General features: G+C 50.8%; 1 protein-coding gene across 7 annotated transcripts in view; it reads right to left on the bottom strand.

Annotated features, from left to right (window-relative positions):
• LOC139234174 (talin-2) overlaps positions 1 to 19,825 on the bottom strand; it is a 379,178-nt gene that overhangs the window by 97,324 nt on the left and 262,029 nt on the right. For all 7 annotated transcript variants that reach the window (XM_070865210.1, XM_070865207.1, XM_070865213.1 and 4 more), the window contains 7 exons: positions 17,224 to 17,421; positions 6,820 to 6,959; positions 6,116 to 6,209; positions 2,588 to 2,677; positions 2,370 to 2,492; positions 475 to 618; positions 215 to 376 (listed from right to left, as the gene is read on the bottom strand). In XM_070865210.1, the coding sequence (XP_070721311.1) occupies positions 215 to 376; positions 475 to 618; positions 2,370 to 2,492; positions 2,588 to 2,677; positions 6,116 to 6,209; positions 6,820 to 6,959; positions 17,224 to 17,421 (951 nt within the window). The remainder of the gene's footprint in view (positions 1 to 214; positions 377 to 474; positions 619 to 2,369; positions 2,493 to 2,587; positions 2,678 to 6,115; positions 6,210 to 6,819; positions 6,960 to 17,223; positions 17,422 to 19,825) is intronic.

Raw genomic sequence — 19,825 nt, 5'->3', positions numbered from 1 at the left:
ACACACGGGCCACACGCCCGACACACTGGCCCACACGCCCGACACACGGGCCACACGCCCGACACACGGGCCACACGCCCGACACACAGGCCCACACGCCCGACACACGGGCCACACGCCCGACACACGGGCCACACGCCCGACACACGGGCCCACACGCCCGACACACGGGCCACACGCCCGACACACGGTCCACACGGTTATGCACACTTACCTTGATTGTCTTCACGAGGTTGGCAGTGCTGTTGGCAACTTCCTTTGCCGACTGAACAAAGTGCCTCTTGGCGACCGGATTGGCGGTTTTGGAGGAGGCGATGCGGCAAGCGTTGCACAAGGCGGATGTGTGCTTGGCGACGATGGTGGCGGCAGACAGCACCTGCGCGGCAAAGAGTCACACGTTACCACGGGCAGCGGGCCTCCCCCTGCACCCCGCCCCCGCCAAACCCGAGCGGCAGACCGACCGAAGCTCCTCACCTGTGACGGGCTGCTGGCTGGATCCACCAGATTCTGACATGCCATCTGTATCGCCTGATTGGCTCTCGCAAACTGGATGGGATCCACGAGCCCCTGATGCCCAGCCTGGCTGTTGGGGTCGGATATGCCAACCAGGTAACCGGACTGTAGGAACAGAAGTTTAATAGACTTGGGAAAAGGATTTAGGCATAGAATCACAGACATTTACAGCACGGCAGGAGGCCATTTCGGCCCATCGTGTCCGCGCCGACCGACCAAGAGCTACCCAGCCTAATCCCACTTCCCAGCTCTCGGTCCATAGCCCTGTGGGTTACGACACTTCAGGTGCACATCCAAGTACTTTTTAAATGTGGTGAGGGTTTCTGCCTCTACCACCCTTTCAGGCAGTGAGTTCCAGACCCCCACCCCACTCTGGGTGAAAAGAAATCCCCTCAGATCCCCATGGTATCCCAACACACGGTCACAGCTACGTATTAGTTAAAAATAATCAAGAGTCAAATGACTTTCAGATGGGTTAGAGTTACATTTTCTGAGCTCTCCTAGCTGAGATATTGCTGGGTTCCGATTCCCCCAATCTCAGAGAGTGTGTAACCTTTGCTCGGAGATCCAGCAATGGTGGAGTGTTTAACGTCTCAGCTACCAAGACTACATTGCACCATTTCCGTCACAGGTCAGTTATCAGAACAAGTGGAACAAAGCCACATTGGTGTAGGAATGTGGGCAATGAGGAGGGCGGGAAGTGCTTCTCTTCATGCTACTGACGTTGTATGTTCAGCCATGATCATATTGAATGGCGGTGCAGGCTCAAAGGGCCGAATGGCCTACTCCTGCACCTATTTTCTATGTTTCTATGTTTCCCAGAGGACAGTGGGCCTGTGGAACACCGTGCAGTGGATGCTGATTCGCTGAAAACTTTCACAAGGAACATAAGAAATAGGAGCAGGAGTAGGCCATACGGCCTCTCGAGCCTGCTCCGCCATTTAATAAGATCATGGCTGATCTGATCATGGACTCAGCTCCACTTCCCTGCCCGCTCCCCATAACTCCTTAATCCCTTATCAGTTAAGAAACTGTCTATCTCTGTCTTAAATTTATTCAATGTCCCAGTTTCCACAGCTCTCTGAGGCAGCGAATTCCACAGATTTACAACCCTCTGAGAGAAGAAATTCCTCCTCATCTCAGTTTTAAATGGGCGGCCCCTTATTCTAAGATCGTGCCCTCTAGTTCTAATCTCCCCCATTGGTGGAAACATCCTCTCTGCATCCACCTTGTCAAGCCCCCTCATAATCTTATACGTTTCAATAAGATCACCTCTCATTCTTCTGAATTCCAATGAGTAGAGGCCCAACTTACTCAACCTTTCCTCATAAGTCAACCCCCTCATCTCCAGAATCAACCTACTGAACCTTCTCTGAACAGCCTCCAAAGCAAGTATATCCTTTCGTAAATATGGAAACCAAAACTGCACGCAGTACTCCAGGTGTGGCCTCACCAATACCCCGTATAACTGTAGCAAGACTTCTCTGCTTTTATACTCCAGCCCTTTGCAATAAAGGCTAAGATTCCATTTGCCTTCCTGATCACTTACTGTACCTGCATACTAACCTTTTGTGTTTCATGCACAAGTACCCCCAGGTCCCGCTGTACTTTGCAATCTTTCTCCATTTAAATAATAACTTGCTCTTTGATTTTTTTCTGCCAAAGTGCATGACCTCACACTTTCCGACATTATACTCCATCTGCCAAATTTTTGCCCACTCACTTAGCCTGTCTGTGTCCTTTTGCAGATTTTCTGTGTCCTCCTCACCCATTGCTTTTCCTCCCATCTTTGTATCGCCAGCAAAGGCTAACCGATCACCGGGCTGAAAGGGCGGAGTTGCCAAATCCTTGCTCACCTGGGCCGCTGCCTCCGTCAGGCCGCACAATGCCTTGGACGCGATGCCGACGGCGTCTCCAAACGCAGGAAGGTCGCCGGTTTTGGCCTTCTGAGAGATACCCGCCATGGCCTCTCCCAGGACCTGGAGCGGTGATGGGCAGGAGAGAGAGAAAAGTGCCGTGAGACTCGGCTCCGAAGATCACAAAGTGAACTCGGCCACAAGGACAAGCAACCTACCTTGGAATTCTCCATTACACTTTCAATGCAGTCAAAGTAGGAGAGGTCACTGACGGGGTCATTGGGGTTATCGAGCATGCCCTTTACAGTCTGTAAACATTCCAAAAATGCCAAGATGGTGAATCCTTATTGTGTTTCGCCAACTAATACCAGAACTAACTAACTAGCAGTTAGTTACTGAGTGACTCTCGGAAACATTGGGCAACCCGTTTGCACCGACAGATAGTGATAGTGAAGGAGGACCTTTACCCCTTTGGCTAACTCATCTCAGCTTCCTTCTCACATAATGACTGGAAAACGATTGAGTTCACGAACCCCCCACACCCCCCCCCCCACCCCCACGAGTACGTAGGTACGTAGAAACAGGGGGAGGCCATTCAGTCCCTCCAGCCTGTTCCACTATTCAACGAGATCGTAGCTGATCTGTGGCCTAACTCCATATACCCGTTGTTGTCCCATATCCCTCAATACTTTCGGTTATCAAAACTCTATCAATCCCCCATTAAAAATTAACAATGGATCAGTTGCCGGTTGCGGAAGAGAGTTCCAAACTTCCACCACCCTCTGTGTGTAGACGTGTTCCCTAACTTCACCCCTGAAAGGTCTGGCTCCAATGTTTAGACTCTGCCCCTAGTCCCAGACTCCCCAACCAGCGGGAATAGTCTCTCTCCATCTACTCTATCTGTTCCCCTTAATATCCTGAAAACTACAATCAGATCGCCCCTTATCCGTCTAAATTCCAGGGAATACAACCCTAGTTTGTGTAATATCTCCTCGTAACTTAACCCTTGGAGTGCGGGTAACATTCTGGTAAACCTACGCTGCACTCCCTCTAAGACCAATATATCCTCCCTAAGGTCTGGTGTAAACAGTCCAACTTAAACTGACAGGAATTTACAGAATCAAACACACCTCCCACTGTCTGTCTGTACAGTAAATTCAAATGCTTTTAATTCATAGAATGATACAGTACAGAAGGCCTTTTGACCCACCGTGCCCGTCTCTTTGGTAGAGCTACCCAATTAATCCCATTCCCCTGCTCTTTCCCCACGTCCCCCGCCAGTATTTATCCAGTTCCTTTTAGAAAGTTATTATTGAATCTGCTTCCACCGCGTAAAAACATTTCTCATGTTGCCCCTGGTTCTGTTGCCAATTACCTTAAATCCGTGTCCTCTGGTTACCAACCCTTCTCCCACTGGAAATAAATTCTCCTTATTTACTCTATCAAAGCCTACGGCGCAGCATTTAGTCATCGAGAGAAGCAGGTCGGCAGGGCGGGGAGAGAGCTGAGCCACGGTGGGAGAGTGGTGGTGGTGACACGGGGAGAGAGAAGGGCGCGGGGGGGGGGGTGAGAGAGAGAGTGTGAGAGAGAGAGTGTGAGTGAGTGAGTGTGAGTGAGTGAGAGAGAGAGAGTGTGAGTGAGTGAGAGAGAGAGAGTGTGAGTGAGTGAGTGAGAGAGAGTGTGAGTGAGAGAGAGAGAGTGTGAGTGAGAGTGAGTGAGTGAGTGAGAGTGAGTGAGTGAGAGTGTGAGTGAGAGAGAGTGTGAGTGAGAGAGAGAGAGAGAGTGTGAGTGAGTGAGAGAGAGAGAGTGTGAGTGAGTGAGTGAGAGAGAGTGAGTGAGAGAGAGTGTGAGTGAGAGAGAGAGAGTGTGAGTGAGTGAGAGAGAGAGAGTGTGAGTGAGTGAGTGAGAGAGAGTGAGTGAGAGAGAGTGAGAGTGTGAGTGAGTGAGTGTGAGTGAGTGAGAGAGAGAGAGTGTGAGTGAGTGAGAGAGAGAGAGTGTGAGTGAGTGAGTGAGAGAGAGTGAGTGAGAGAGAGTGTGAGTGAGAGAGAGAGAGTGTGAGTGAGTGAGAGAGAGAGAGTGTGAGTGAGTGAGTGAGAGAGAGTGAGTGAGAGAGAGTGAGAGTGTGAGTGAGTGAGTGTGAGTGAGTGAGAGAGAGAGAGTGTGAGTGAGTGAGAGAGAGAGTGTGAGTGAGTGAGTGAGAGAGAGTGAGTGAGAGAGAGTGTGAGTGAGAGAGAGAGAGTGTGAGTGAGAGTGAGTGAGTGAGTGAGAGTGAGTGAGTGAGAGTGTGAGTGAGAGAGAGTGTGAGTGAGAGAGAGAGAGAGAGTGTGAGTGAGTGAGTGAGTGAGTGAGTGAGAGTGTGAGTGAGAGAGTGTGAGTGAGAGTGTGAGTGAGTGAGTGAGAGTGTGAGTGAGAGAGTGAGTGAGAGAGAGTGTGAGTGAGTGAGTGAGTGAGAGTGTGAGTGAGAGAGTGTGAGTGAGAGAGAGTGTGAGTGAGTGTGAGTGAGTGAGTGAGTGAGTGAGAGTGAGTGAGTGAGTGAGTGAGTGAGAGAGAGAGAGTGAGTGAGTGAGTGAGTGAGAGAGAGAGAGTGAGTGAGTGAGTGAGAGTGTGAGTGAGTGAGTGAGAGTGAGTGAGTGAGTGAGTGAGTGAGAGAGAGTGTGAGTGAGAGAGAGAGCGTGAGTGAGTGAGTGAGTGAGTGAGTGAGAGAGAGAGAGTGAGCGCCTTGGGGAGGGGGGTGGGGGGGGGAGGGAGAGAGCCTGAGGACAGGCCCAGCTTCGCCGCCTTAGTCTGCCACCTGCCCTGCCCGGCCCACTTACCTCAACGAACAGCACAGGACGCCACCCACGCCGGGATTGACGCCGGACCAGGGATGTTTCCGGACCAGGGGTGTTTCCGGACTAGAGAGTCCCGGATTGGAGAGGTACAAGCTGTGCTACACATCAGATGAGATACAATCGCCCTCTTTGACTTAATATAGAACAATCCAATAGTTGGTGTCCGTGTCCTTTCCCCCAGAATGCTGTGATTCGAGGGTTGCAAGCGGCTGACGACTATCACAGCCTGTGAAGAGCTGGCACAGGCCCATTGAGCTGAAACGGGATGTTACCGGCAGTATGAACGGGCTCACGGTGAACTCGCGGTTCGGATTACACCGCTCACTACTGTCTTTCCCAGTGAAGTGATCGGGCACAGTGTGAAACCAATTCACTACCAATCCGTTTTTCACCGTGCCAAAGGACAGTATCGCCCCCCCCAATGGGGAGAAGTGCCTCGGTTTGCACTGAAAGCTTCCGCAGCCCTATGGGCCCTCCATGAAGGCAGGTGATCGAGATTTCACTACAACTATGTACACTACTACGGGGCTTGGATTAAAATCCACAATGAATCGACCTCACTATAGATTCATCACGGTTACTATTTATCCTCCGTGACTTGGATGCTTGTTGAGTTGACCAGGTACATCTATCGCAACCACTTGACACGCTGTCGGACTTGGCCCCAGAAATATTGGATCTTCAGACTCTTTATTTTGCTGGATCCAAAGCACGTGTTATTTTGTAATTTACAGGTCGTGTTATTAAGCTTAACCTAGAAAGTGAGGCACTGGGGCCAAGGTAACTCGGCCTCCACAGCAAGATGACTTAATGAACCAGCGAGCAGCCAGTGAGCAGATTGACACCCGCAATGTAAATGACAAGACTACGTTTCCCTAAGCACGTTTTGTCACAGAGTTTGGCTAGCGCCCGTACCTCAAGTTCTCGGAGAGCGTTGTCACATTCCTTCTGGCCAGGAGCCTGCTGGGTGCAGAGTGTAATCAACTGGTTGATGCTCTCCGTAACCGCCCTGTAACACATCGGAGATTCTTGCTGTTAGGTTATCATTTCAACACCTCTTCAACTAGGTCTGCTTCATTGGCTGAGCTGTCCGCATTAATTAGAACCTTCGAAGGAGAACTTGAACCTTTAATGACCTCTGAACGTCCCAAAACGCTTTAAGCCAATGAAGTACTTTTGGAGTGTAGTCACTGTTGTAATGTGGGAAACGCAGCAGCCAATTTGTGCACAGCAAGCTCCCACACACAGCAATGTGATGATGACCAGATAATCTGTTTTTTTAAGTGGTGTTGGTTGAGGGATAAATATTGTCCAGGACATTGGAGATAACTCCCCTCGCTCTCTATCCAACAGTACAGCGGGATCGTTTACATCCACCTGAGAGAGCAGGCAGGGCCTCGGTTTAACGCCTCATCCAAAAGACGGCTCCTCCGACAGTGCAGCACTCCCTCGGCACTGCACTGGGAGTGTCGGCCTGGATTTTGGGGCTCAGGTCTCTGGAGTGAGGCGGAGGAGAGGGGGCGATGCACTGAGCCACGGGCTGACTGGGCTCTCGAACGCCGGCCAATGGGAGCCTCCGGGCACCAGAGAAGCACAATGAATACACGAACAGTCCTTACCGAGCAGCAGCTGCCAGGAGATTCTTGGCGTTGGGTGCCGCGGGGTCAACAGAGAGGGACTTGGCAGCAAGCAGCAGCTTACTGGAAGCCATGGAGATATTCTTCAAGTTCCCAACGACCTGCACCTGACCCTCTTTTGTCTGCACAAAAAAAACATGCAAAACCTTGAATGGTTTACAGTGTTGTGCTGAATCATCCGCCCGCCTCTCACAATGCACTACTGTTAGTGGTGCACTCTCTCACTGTGCCAGGCACGGGAAAACTCACCACTCTATAGCAGCAACCTGCGAATAAGGGAATCATCCCCAGCACAGGAGGCCATTCAGTCCATCGAGCCCGTGCCGGCTCTCTGAAAGCGATATCCAATTAACCCCACTCTCCTGCTCTTTCCCCACAGTATTTTATTATTAAGATCTTTACTTTTGAAAGTTACGATCGAATCTGCTCCCACCGCCCTTTCAGGCAGCGCGTTCCCGATCGCAACAACTCGCTGTGTAAAACACTATTCTCAGCTCCCGCAAGGTTTTTTCGCCAATAATTTTAAATCTGTGTCCTCTGGTTACCGACCCCCCGCCCCCGCCAGTGAAAATAATTTCTTACTTACTCCATCAAAAGCCCTCATAATTGTGAACACCTCCGTTGGAGTGCCTCTGAGTCCATGATCGTATCGGCCATGATCGTATTGAATGGCGGAGCAAGCTTGAGGGGCCGAATGGCTGACTCCTGCTCCTATTTCTTATGTTCTTATGATCTCATCCACAGCGACAGTGGGCCTCAGTCATGGGTGGATCAGAGAGGGTAAAGAGACCGTCCTGGAGACCATCATGGTGGCCCATCCATCCTTTCGGCGAAGGGATGCAGGGACACGAACAGACCCAGGAGATGAGGAGAACGTCCCTTTTTTCGGGCCATTGTTCTTATGGTTCCCCCCCAACGGCCAATTACGAGTGACGCAGACCAGGAAGGTTCCACAGTTGATGCCGGTAGCTGATCGCACGGAGGAGACACTACACCTGGTTCCAGTGTCCGCGGGTTGGGGGCGGGCGGCTGGAGGGGGTAGGACAGGAAGTACATCAGCTGGGGGTCCCTGCTCCCGCTCACCATCCAGTGAACCGTGACTGGCATGTGCGGGCAAGGGCAGGCTCAAAGATAAGAAAAAAAAAGGGACTTCCATTTATAGAGCACCCTCGGTGATCAACAGGATGCAGTACTTCATCCAACAATCTATTGGTTAGTGCAGTCATGTTGTGTAGACAAACACGGCAGCCAACGTCATGGACCGGTCTGGCCCAGAAACAGGCCAATGGGCCCCACCAGTGCAATCCCAGGCTTCTGCTCACTCCCTGCGTCCATTAATATTCCCAGTTTCAAAAAATAAATTCCCTGTTAAAAAGAATTTTTGAACTGCTTCCAATTTTGCAACAAACCAGACGGATGACCAGTCAATGTTATTTATTTTTTAAGTGATTAAGGGGCAGGGTTGACTCTTGACCAGAACACCGGGGATAACTCCCCTGCTCTTCTTCCAATAGGGCCACGGGCTCTTTTACACCAACCCGAGAGGGCAGGCAGGGTCTCGGTTTAATGTCTCACCCATGGCAGTGTGGCACTCCCTCAGTACTGCACTGGGAGGATCAGCCTGGAATTATGTGCTCGAGTCCCTGGAGTGGGCCTTGAACCCACAACCCTCTGACTCCGAGGCAAGTGTGCTGCCCACTGAGCCAGGGCTGATGCTCACTGTCCTGTACAAAGGATGCTCCCTTGGATGAGGGCTGGGAAAGAATAAGGTTATAATCAAGACTGCTGTGGCTACTGCCATTAACGGGGCAATGTTTATGTTTTTTCAGGGATGTGGGCATATCTGGCAAGTGCAGCATTTAGTGCCCATCCCTAATTGCCCCTGAGAAAGCGGTGGTGTGCCTTCTTGAAGGCGGGTGAGTGGGCCATTTCAGAGGGCAGATAAGAGTCAACCACATTTCCTTGGGTCTGGAGTCACATATAGGCCAGACCGGGTAAGAGCGGCAGATTTCCCTAAAGGACATTAGTAAACCACTTGGGTTTTTCCGACAGTTTCCATCACTAAAACAAGCTTTTATTCCAGATTTATTTTAAATTCCCCAGCTGCCGTGGCGGGATTTTAACTCATGTCTCTGGATCATTAGTCCAGGCCCCTGGATTACTGGGCCAGTCACATAACCACTGTGCTACCGTTCTCGTTTGTTAAACTATTTACAAATACAGCGAGGCAAAATGTATAAAATGCATCATCACAACTCTGACTTACAACTTTCTCCGGGAGAAAGACAAGATGGAATTGGCCCTTTAAGTTTATCTCATCCTCAATAATTGCGGAATGGCATGTTACAAGCCTGTACTGTTCGTGCCTAGCAGAGGAACAGGCTTTCCACAGAATGCAGACGCAGCAATACGAGACGAGGTGCAGAAAGTGAGCTGGCAGCAACGATCAAAGTAGGAGTGCCGCTGCTTCCTGCCCCAGTATCTGCAGCTTCCGAACTCGATCTCTGGCCGCAACATGAAGGTATGTGAGTGTGACAGGAGGCACTCACTGAGTGCTGGGCTCAGAGCAGAGGGACTCAATGGTACCAATAATAGGCCGCGCAATTTGGGCCTTTCAAATCTCATCAGAATTTGCCCCAAGAGAAACACTGATCCAAGTCGGACTTCCATTACGTGTTTTCATGCAGTCTCTGGCACAGGCTCGATGGGCCGAATGGCCACCCTCTGTGCCGTAGATTTCTATGATTCTATGAAAGAAAACATCCATTTATATAGCACCTTTCACATCCTAGGATGTCCCAAAATGCTTGACATCTGGTGAAGTACTTTTGGAGTGCAATCACTGTTGTAATGTGGGAAACACGGCAGCCAAGTTACGCACAAAAACCTCCCAATGAGACAATGACCAGATAATTTGGGCTGGCAATGGACCGACCCTGAAACCCCCACTGGGCTGGGAATGGTCAGACCCTGAACCCCACCCCCCCAGGCTGGGAATGGTCAGACCCTGAACCCCACCCCCGGGCTGGGAATGGTCAGACCCTGAACGCGCCCCTGGATTGGGAATGGACAAACCCTGAAACCTCCCTGGGCTGGGAATGGTCAGACCCTCAACCCCTGCCCCCGGGCTGGGAATGGACAAACCCTGAAACCCCCGTGGGCTGGGAATGGTCAGACCCTGAACCCCTGCCCCCGGGCTGGGAATGGTCAGACCCTGACTCCCGGGTTGGGAATGGTCAGACCCTGACACCCCTGCCCCTCAGGGAGGATATATCGGCCTCGGAGGGGGTGCAGCACAGCTTCACCAGAATGATACCCGGGGGGGGGGGGGGGGTAATAGGTTAAATTATGAGGACAGGTTGCAGAGGCTTGTATTCCCTCGAGTGTAGAAGATTAAGGGGTGATTTAATCGAGGTGTTTAAGATTATTAAAGTATTTGATAGGGTAGACAGAGAGAAACTATTTCCTCTGATGGGGAGAGTTCAAAACAAGAGGGAATAACCTTAAAATGAGAGCCAGGCCGTTCAAGGTGATGTCAGGAAGCACTTCTTCACACACAGGGTAGTGGGGATCTGTAACTTTCTCCTCCAAAAGGCTGCTGAGGCCGGTGGCAGGGGAGGGGGGGGCCAACTGAAAATTTCTAACTGAACGGTGGAACAGGTTCGATGGGCTGAATGGCCTCCCCCTTTCCGATGTCCCTAACTCCGAGAGCTTTGGGGAGGGGTGTTGGAAGGGATTGCCCAAAGGCCCGCGTGGCCAGGGTTTGGTGCCGACAGGGGTCTGTGGAAAGGGAAGTATCTCCCGCTGAAGGCCCGCTCGTCCCCTTCCCCACGGGGGTCACAGTGTCTCGCTGGGCGCGTGAACGCTTTCTCGGACGTTGCGTGGCTCAGCACGCCTCTCGTGAGGACGCCCTGGGACCCCACACGGACTGAGCGGTGCAGTGCGTAACTGTGTACCTCAGTCCGTGCACGAGCCAATCACTGCTTCCCAGGAAGTTCGTGACGCGGAATCACGCATAAGAAATAGGAGCAGGAGTCGGCCATTCGGCCCCTCGAGCCTGCTCCGCCATTTAATACGATCATGGATGATCTGATCATGGACTCAGCTCCACTTCCCTGCCCACTCCTCATAACCCTTCAATCCCTTATCGCTCAAAAATCTGTCTATCTCTGCCTTAAATATATTCAATGACCCAGCCCCCACAGCTCTCTGGGGCAGAGAATTCCACAGATTTACAACCCTCAGAGAAGAAATTCCTCCTCATCTCAGTTTTAAATGGGCGACCCCTTATTCTAAGATCATGCCCCCTAGTTCTAGTCTCCCCCATCAGTGGAAACATCCTCTCTGCATCCACCTTGTCAAGCCCCCTCATAACCTTATAGGTTTCGATTAGATCACCTCTCATTCTTCTAAACTCCAATAAGCAGAGGCCCAACCTGTTCAACCTTTTTGCAAAAAACGCTGGTGGTTGGCCAATCAGCAGCTTTCCTCTGCTCAAAGTGACAGGCCGGAGGGGGCAAGGCGTCCGGGCAACACAAGGGATCGCTTCCCCTCAACATGAACCCCAAACATAGGAATCTTTAACTACATTTTAATAACGAGAGGAGCAGGGTTGGGCAGCAGGCAACTCTACTGTCCAAACACAGTCTGGATCCTATATATACTCAGGGTAAGAATTAGGAGTAGGACATACGGCCCCATGAGCCCGCTCCGCCATCCTATGAGATCATGGCTGATCTTCTGCCTCAACTCCGCCTTGGTGCACTGTCCCCATATCCCTCGATTCCCTCAATATCCCAAAATCTAGCGCTCTCTTGTCCTGAATATACTCAAAGACTGAGCCTCCACAGCCCTCTGGGGCAGAGAATTCCAAAGATTCACCACCCTCTGAATGAGAAGTCTCTCCTCATCTCAGTCCTAAATAGAAACATAGAAAATAGGTGCAGGAGTAGGCCATTCGGCCCTTCGAGCCTGCACCACCATTCAATGAGTTCATGGCTGAACATGCAACTTCAGTACCCCATTCCTGCTTTCTCGCCATACCCCTTGATCCCCCTAGTAGTAAGGACTACATCTAACTCCTTTTTGAATATATTTAGTGAATTGGCCTCAACAACTTTCTGTGGTAGAGAATTCCACAGGTTCACCACTCTCTGGGTGAAGAAGTTTCTCCTCATCTCGGTCCTAAATGGCTTACCCCTTATCCTTAGACTGTGACCCCTGGTTCTGGACTTCCCCAACATTGTGAACATTCTTCCTGCATCTAACCTGTCTAAACCCAGCAGAATTTTAAACGTTTCTATAAGGTCCCCTTTCATTCTTCTGAACTCCAGTGAATACAAGCCCAGTTGATCCAGTCTTTCTTGATAGGTCAGTCCCACCATCCCGGGAATCAGTCTGGTGAACCTTCGCTGCACTCCCTCAATAGCAAGAATGTCCTTCCTCAGGTTAGGAGACCAAAACTGTACACAATACTCCAGGTGTGGCCTCACCAAGGCCCTGTACAACTGTAGCAACACCTCCCTGCCCCTGTACTCAAATCCCCTCGCTATGAAGGCCAACATGCCATTTGCTTTCTTAACCGCCTGCTGTACCTGCATGTCAACCTTCAATGACTGATGTACCATGACACCCAGGTCTCGTTGCACCTCCCCTTTTCCTAATCTGTCACCATTCAGATAATAGTCTGTCTCTCTGTTTTTACCACCAAAGTGGACAACCTCACATTTATCCACATTATACTTCAACTGCCATGCATTTGCCCACTTACCTAACCTATCCAAGTCGCTCTGCAGCCTCATAGCATCCTCCTCGCAGCTCACACTGCCACCTAACTTAGTGTCATCCGCAAATTTGGAGATACTACATTTAATCCCCTCGTCTAAAGCATTAATGTACAGTGTAAACAGCTGGAGCCCCAGCACAGAACCTTGCGGTACCCCACTAGTCACTGCCTGCCATTCTGAAAAGTACCCATTTACTCCTACTCTTTGCTTCCTGTCTGACAACCAGTTCTCAATCCATGTCAGCACACTACCCCCAATCCCATGTGATTTAACTTTGCACATTAATCTCTTGTGTGGGACCTTGTCGAAAGCCTTCGGAAAGTCCAAATATACCACATCAAATGGTTCTCCCTTGTCCACTCTACTGGAAACATCCTCAAAAAATTCCAGAAGATTTGTCAAGCATGATTTCCCTTTCACAAATCCATGCTGACTTGGACCTATCATGTCACCTCTTTTCAAATGCGCTGCTATGACATCCTTAATAATTGATTCCATCATCTTACCCACTACCGATGTCAGGTCTATAATTACCTGTTTTCTCTCCCTCCTATTTTAAAAAGTGGGGTTACATTGGCTACCCTCCACTCGATAGGAACTGGTCCCGAGTCAATGGAATGTTGGAAAATGACTGTCAATGCATCCGCTATTTCCAAGGCCACCTCCTTAAGTACTCTGGGATGCAGTCCAACAGGCCCTGGGGATTTATCGACCTTCAATCCCATCAATTTCCCCAACATAATTTCCCGACTAATAAGGATTTCCCTCAGTTCCTCCTCCTTACTAGATCCCCCGACCCCTTTTATAACCGGAAGGTTGTTCGTGTCCTCCTTCGTGAATACCGAACCAAAGTACTTGTTCAATTGGTCCGCCATTTCTTTGTTCCCCGTTATGACTTCCCCTGATTCTGACTGCAGGGGACCTACATTTGTCTTTACTAACCTTTTTCTCTTTACATATCTATAAACTTTTGCAATCCGTCTTAATGTTCCCTGCAAGCTTCTTCTCATACTCCATTTTCCCTGCCCTAATCAAACCCTTTGTCCTCCTCTGCTGAGTTCTAAATTTCTCCCAGTCCCCAGGTTCGCTGCTATTTCTGGCCAATTTGTATGCCACTTCCTTGGCTTTAATACTATCCCTGATTTCCCTTGATAGCCACGGTTGAGCCACCTTCGCTTTTTTATTTTTACGCCAGACAGGAATGTACAATTGTTGTAGTTCATCCATGTGGTCTCTAAATGTCTGCCATTGCCCATCCACAGTCAACCCCTCAAGTATCATTCGTCAATCTATCCTAGCCAATTCACGCCTCATACCTTCAAAGTTACCCTTCTTTAAGTTCTGGACCATGGTCTCTGAATTAACTGTTTCATTCTCCATCCTAATGTAGAATTCCACCATATTATGGTCACTCTTCCCCAAGGGGCCTCGCACAACGAGATTGCTAATTAATCCTCTCTCATTACACAATACCCAGTCTAAGATGGCCTCTCCCCTATTTGGTTCCTCGACATATTGGTCTAGAAAACCATCCCTTATGCACTCCAGGAAATCCTCCTCCACCGTATTGCTTCCAGTTTGGTTAGCCCAATCTATGTGCATATTAAAGTCACCCATTATAACTGCTGCACCATTATTGCATGCACCCCTAATTTCCTGTTTGATGCCCTCCCCAACATCACTACTACTGTTTGGAGGTCTGTACACAACCACTAACGTTTTTTGCCCTTTGGTGTTCTGCAGCTCTACCCATATAGATTCCACATCATTCAAGCTAATGTCATTCTTAACTATTGTATTAATCTCCTCTTTAACCAGCAATGCTACCCCACCTCCTTTTCCTTTTATTCTATCCTTCCTGAATGTTGAATACCCCTGGATGTTGAGTTCCCAGCCCTGATCATCCTGGAGCCACGTCTCCGTAATCCCAATCACATCATATTTGTTAACATCTATTTGCACAGTTAATTCATCCACCTTATTACGGATACTCCTTGCATTAAGACACAAAGCCTTCAGGCTTTTTTTTAAACACCCTTTGTCCTTTTAGAATTTTTTTGTACAGTGGCCCTTTTTGTTCTTTGTCTTGCCTTTCTCTGTCCTCCACTTTTCCTCATCTCCTTTCTGTCTTTTGCTTTTGTCTCCTTTTTTTTTCCCTCGGTCTCCCTCCATTGGTTCCCATTCCCCTGCCACATTAGTTCCTCCCCAACAGCACCAGCAAACACTCCCCCTAGGACATTGGTTCCGGTCCTGCCCAGGTGCAGACCATCCGGTTTGTACTGGTCCCACCTCCCCCAGAACCGGTTCCAATGCCTCCCTGCTGCACCACTGCTCAAGCCACGTATTCATCTGCGCTATCCTGCGATTCCTACTCTGACTAGCACGTGGCACTGGTAGCAATCCCGAGATTACTACTTTTGAGGTCCTACTTTTTAATTTAGCTCCGAGCTCCTTAAATTCATTTCGTAGGACCTCATCCCTTTTTTTATCTATGTCGTTGGTACCAATGTGCACCACTACAACTGGCTGTTCTCCCTCCCATTTTAGAATGTCCTGCACCCGCTCCGAGACATCCTTGACCTTTGCACCAGGGAGGAAACATACTATCCTGGAGTCTCGGTTGCGGCCGCAGAAACGCCTATCTATTCCCCTAACAATCGAATCCCCTATCACTATCGCTCTCGCACTCTTTTTCCTGCCCTCCTGTGCAACAGAGCCAGCCACGGTGCCATGAACTTGGCTGCTGCTGCCCTCCCCTGATGAGTCATCCCCCCCAACAGTACTCAAAGCAGTGTATCTGTTTTGCAGGGGGATGACCACAGGGGACCCCTGCACTACCTTCCTTGCACTGCTCTTCCTGCTGGTCTTCCATTCCCTATCTGGCTGTGGACCCTTCTCCTGTGGTATGACCAACTCGCTACACGTGATACTCACGTCATTCTCAGCATCGTGGATGCTCCAGAGTGAATCCACCCTCAGCTCCAACTCCGCAACGCGGACCGTCAGGAGCTGGAGGTGGATACACTTCCCGCACATTGCTTAGTTAAACAATACTCAGTTTGCATAGCAGAGAGAAATGATTTCCTCTGGTGTGATGGTCCAGCACAAGAGGGCATAATCCTCAAATTACAGCTGGTCCGTTCAGGGCTGAAATTCGGGAGCACCCTTTTCACACACTGCAAATTTCTGTGATTCTAACTGCAACATGTAGGGACCCTGTTAGCAACTCTTGGTTTAATAAAAGGAACAGTGCATTTTTATCACACAGAAACTGCAAGTTCTATTTTTTAATCTGTGCTGGAACAGGCAGAGTGCTGAAACCCAACGAAATACACAGTGAGCAGTATTGTTTCGCGGGACGTGGTTGATGTGGGTCAGGTACTTTATTGGCCAGCCCTGGGTGCCCCCAAGGCCATGAAGATTCAAGCAGGCTGATGTGGGACTGGAGTCACGTGGAGTTACTGGAGGTTCCCGTCCCTGAAGGACGTTGGTGAACCAACCCCTTGGCCGCCTGTGCTGGCAAACATCGCTCCACCATTACCTACACCGCGAATACGCAGTCGCCAGAGAATACAACCAGCACAGACATCACGATCCCGGCCACCAACCCGTCTCAGATCTAGACGGCCATTCTGGACCATCCCCTCAGCCTCGATGACCGATGGCGAAATGCTTGGAAGAACTGCGACGTACAGAATGGATTCCTTATCGAGGAGCCCACAGTACAACCTGAAGGATCAAACCTTCCCCACAAACAGTGGGCAACCATCGACCGCCTCAGAACTGGTCACGGTCAATGCTGCCACCTTCTCCATAGGTGGAAGATTAAAGCCTCCCCACCATGTGACTGTGGAGCTCCTAATCAGACCCTGGAGCACATCATCGAGCACTGCCCTCAGAGGGAATTCTCAGGCAGCCTGTGGGATATCCACGCTGTTACATCGGGAGCTGTGGCCTGGATATCTGACTTCGATATTGACGTTTGATTTGCTTTGGTACGACCATACGGAAGAACATTTGAACATAACAACATCAGAAATAGGAGCAGGAGTCGGCCACCTGGCCCCTTGAGCCTGCTCCGCCATTTAATAAGATCATGGCTGATCCGATCATGAACTCAGCTCCACTTCCCCGCCCGCTCCCCATAACCCTTTACTCCCTTATCGCTCAAAAATCTGTCTATCTTTTCTTCAAAATGTTCAATGACAAGAAGTTACCCAGTTGGGTTTTTAATGTCACGGTCATTTTATCCGGGGCCCGTCCACAAAGGACCAGATTTTTATCCAATTTCCCAAACGTGCCCCAGCGGGGTTTAAACTCACGACCTTGGGATTGCCGCCTGGCGCCCTAACCGCCCAGTGCCCTAACCGTCCAGCCTCACCGCTATTGCCGGCCCGGTGCCCTAACCGTCCAGCCTCGCCGCTATTGCCGGCCCGGTGCCCTAACTGTCCAGCCTCGCCGCTATCGTCGCCCGGTGCCCTAACCGTTCGGTGTCCTAACTGTCCGGCCTCCCCACTATTGTCGCCCGGTGTCCTAACCGTCCAGCCTCGCCGCTATTGCCGGCCCGGTGCCCTAACCGTCCGGTGCCCTAACCGCTTACCTGAGCCTGTCCGGCCATTTCGATCCCCGCATCCAGAAACTCGTCAAAGTCCTCGCTGAACTTGCCGGAGGCGGCGGCCAGCTGCCGGCTGGTGCCCCGGGACGCATGGACAACCTCCCCCGCTGATTGGTTCAGGCCCGCCGCCGCTTGGTTCAACTCGCTCTGAGCTTCCTGGAAACTCTTCGTGCTCAGCGGCAACTGCCGGAGGGCAGGGGGGGGGAGAGAGAAGGAAAGGCACTCAGCAATCCATTTATCTGCAGTCGGACATTTATAAAACTCAACATCTACAGCTGGCACGGACACACACAGAGAGATAGACACACACACTCACACCCACCTCCAGCGTGATCCCAGCACCAATCACATCTCCCCCACCCCTCCCCTCGCAGCATTCCAAAGGGACCGCTCCCTCCGCGACACCCTGGTCCATTCCGCAGTCACCCACAGCACCCTCTCCCCTTCCCATGGCACCTTCCCCTGCAAGCGCAGGAAATACAACACCTGCCCTTTTACCTCCTCCCTTCCCACTATCCAGGACCCTAAATATTCCTTCCCGGTGAAACAGCGATTTACTTGTAGTTGCAATTCAGTATACTGTATTCGCTGCTCACGATGTGGTCTCCTCTACATTGGGGAGACCAAGCAGAGATTGGGTGACCACTTTGCGGAACATCTCCGTTCAGTCCGTAAGTGTGACTCTGAGCTTCCGGTCGCCTGTCACTTTAATTCCCCGCTCCACTCGCACTCTGACCTCTCCGTCCTCGGCCTCCTGCACTGTTCCAATGAAGCTCAACGCACGCTCGAGGAACAGCACCTCATCTTTCGTTTAGGCACTTTACAGCCGTCTGCACTCAACATCGAGTTCAACAATTTCACACCGTGACCCCTGCCAATCTTTGCCCCCCGCCCCCCCGACTTCTCCTTGTCTCTAATGGCAGCTGGTCATTATCCCGCCATTCTCACCCTATCGCGACTAATCTTTTTCTAACTTGTACCATTTCCAAAGTCCCTCGTCTCTCTAATCTCCTGTCTTCCACCCTATCACAGACCTTCCCTTTTGTTCTTTCTCCTCCCCCTCTCAGTGCCCCTTAAGAATCTGTTTTTTCCGAACACTCTCCAGTTCTGACGAAGTGTCACAGACCTGAAACATTAACTCTGCTTCCTCCCCACAGACACTGCCCGACCCGCTGAGATATCCGGCGTTTTCTGGTTTTATTTCAGACAGACACACTCACACTGACACACTCACACTGACAGACACACTCACACTGACAGACACACTCACACTGACAGACACACACACACTGACACACACACTGACAGACGCACTCACACTGACAGACACACACACACTGACAGACACACACACACTGACACACTCACACTGACAGACGCACTCACACTGACAGACACACACACACTGACACACTCACACTGACAGACGCACTCACACTGACGGACACACTCACACTGACGGACGCACTCACACTGACGGACGCACTCACACTGACAGACACACTCATACTGACACACTCACACTGACAGACGCACTCACACTGACAGACGCACTCACACTGACAGACGCACTCACACTGACAGACGCACACACACTGACAGACGCACTCACACTGACAGACGCACTCACACTGACAGACGCACACACACTGACAGACGCACTCACACTGACAGACACACACACACTGACGGACGCACTCACACTGACAGACACACTCATACTGACACACTCACACTGACAGACGCACTCACACTGACAGACACACACACACTGACAGACGCACTCACACTGACAGACACACTCACACTGACAGACACACACACACTGACACACTCACACTGACAGACGCACTCACACTGACAGACACACACACACTGACACACTCACACTGACAGACGCACTCACACTGACGGACACACTCACACTGACGGACGCACTCACACTGACGGACGCACTCACACTGACAGACACACTCATACTGACAGACACACTCACACTGACACACTCACACTGACAGACGCACTCACACTGACGGACACACTCACACTGACGGACGCACTCACACTGACAGACGCACTCACACTGACAGACGCACTCACACTGACAGACACACTCACACTGACACACTCACACTGACAGACGCACTCACACTGACGGACACACTCACACTGACGGACGCACTCACACTGACAGACGCACTCACACTGACAGACGCACTCACACTGACAGACGCACTCACACTGACAGACGCACACACACTGACAGACGCACTCACACTGACAGACGCACTCACACTGACAGACGCACTCACACTGACACACTCACACTGACAGACACACACACACTGACACACTCACACTGACAGACGCACTCACACTGACAGACGCACTCACACTGACAGACGCACTCACACTGACAGACGCACACACACTGACAGACGCACTCACACTGACAGACGCACTCACACTGACAGACGCACTCACACTGACACACTCACACTGACAGACACACACACACTGACACACTCACACTGACAGACACACACACACTGACACACTCACACTGACAGACACACACACACTGACA

This window comes from Pristiophorus japonicus, chromosome 21 (genome assembly GCF_044704955.1).
Source record: "Pristiophorus japonicus isolate sPriJap1 chromosome 21, sPriJap1.hap1, whole genome shotgun sequence".
Classification (NCBI taxonomy): domain Eukaryota; kingdom Metazoa; phylum Chordata; class Chondrichthyes; family Pristiophoridae; genus Pristiophorus; species Pristiophorus japonicus.
Note: the sequence above shows the minus strand (reverse complement) of the source record. Positions and strands in the feature narration are given on the sequence as shown.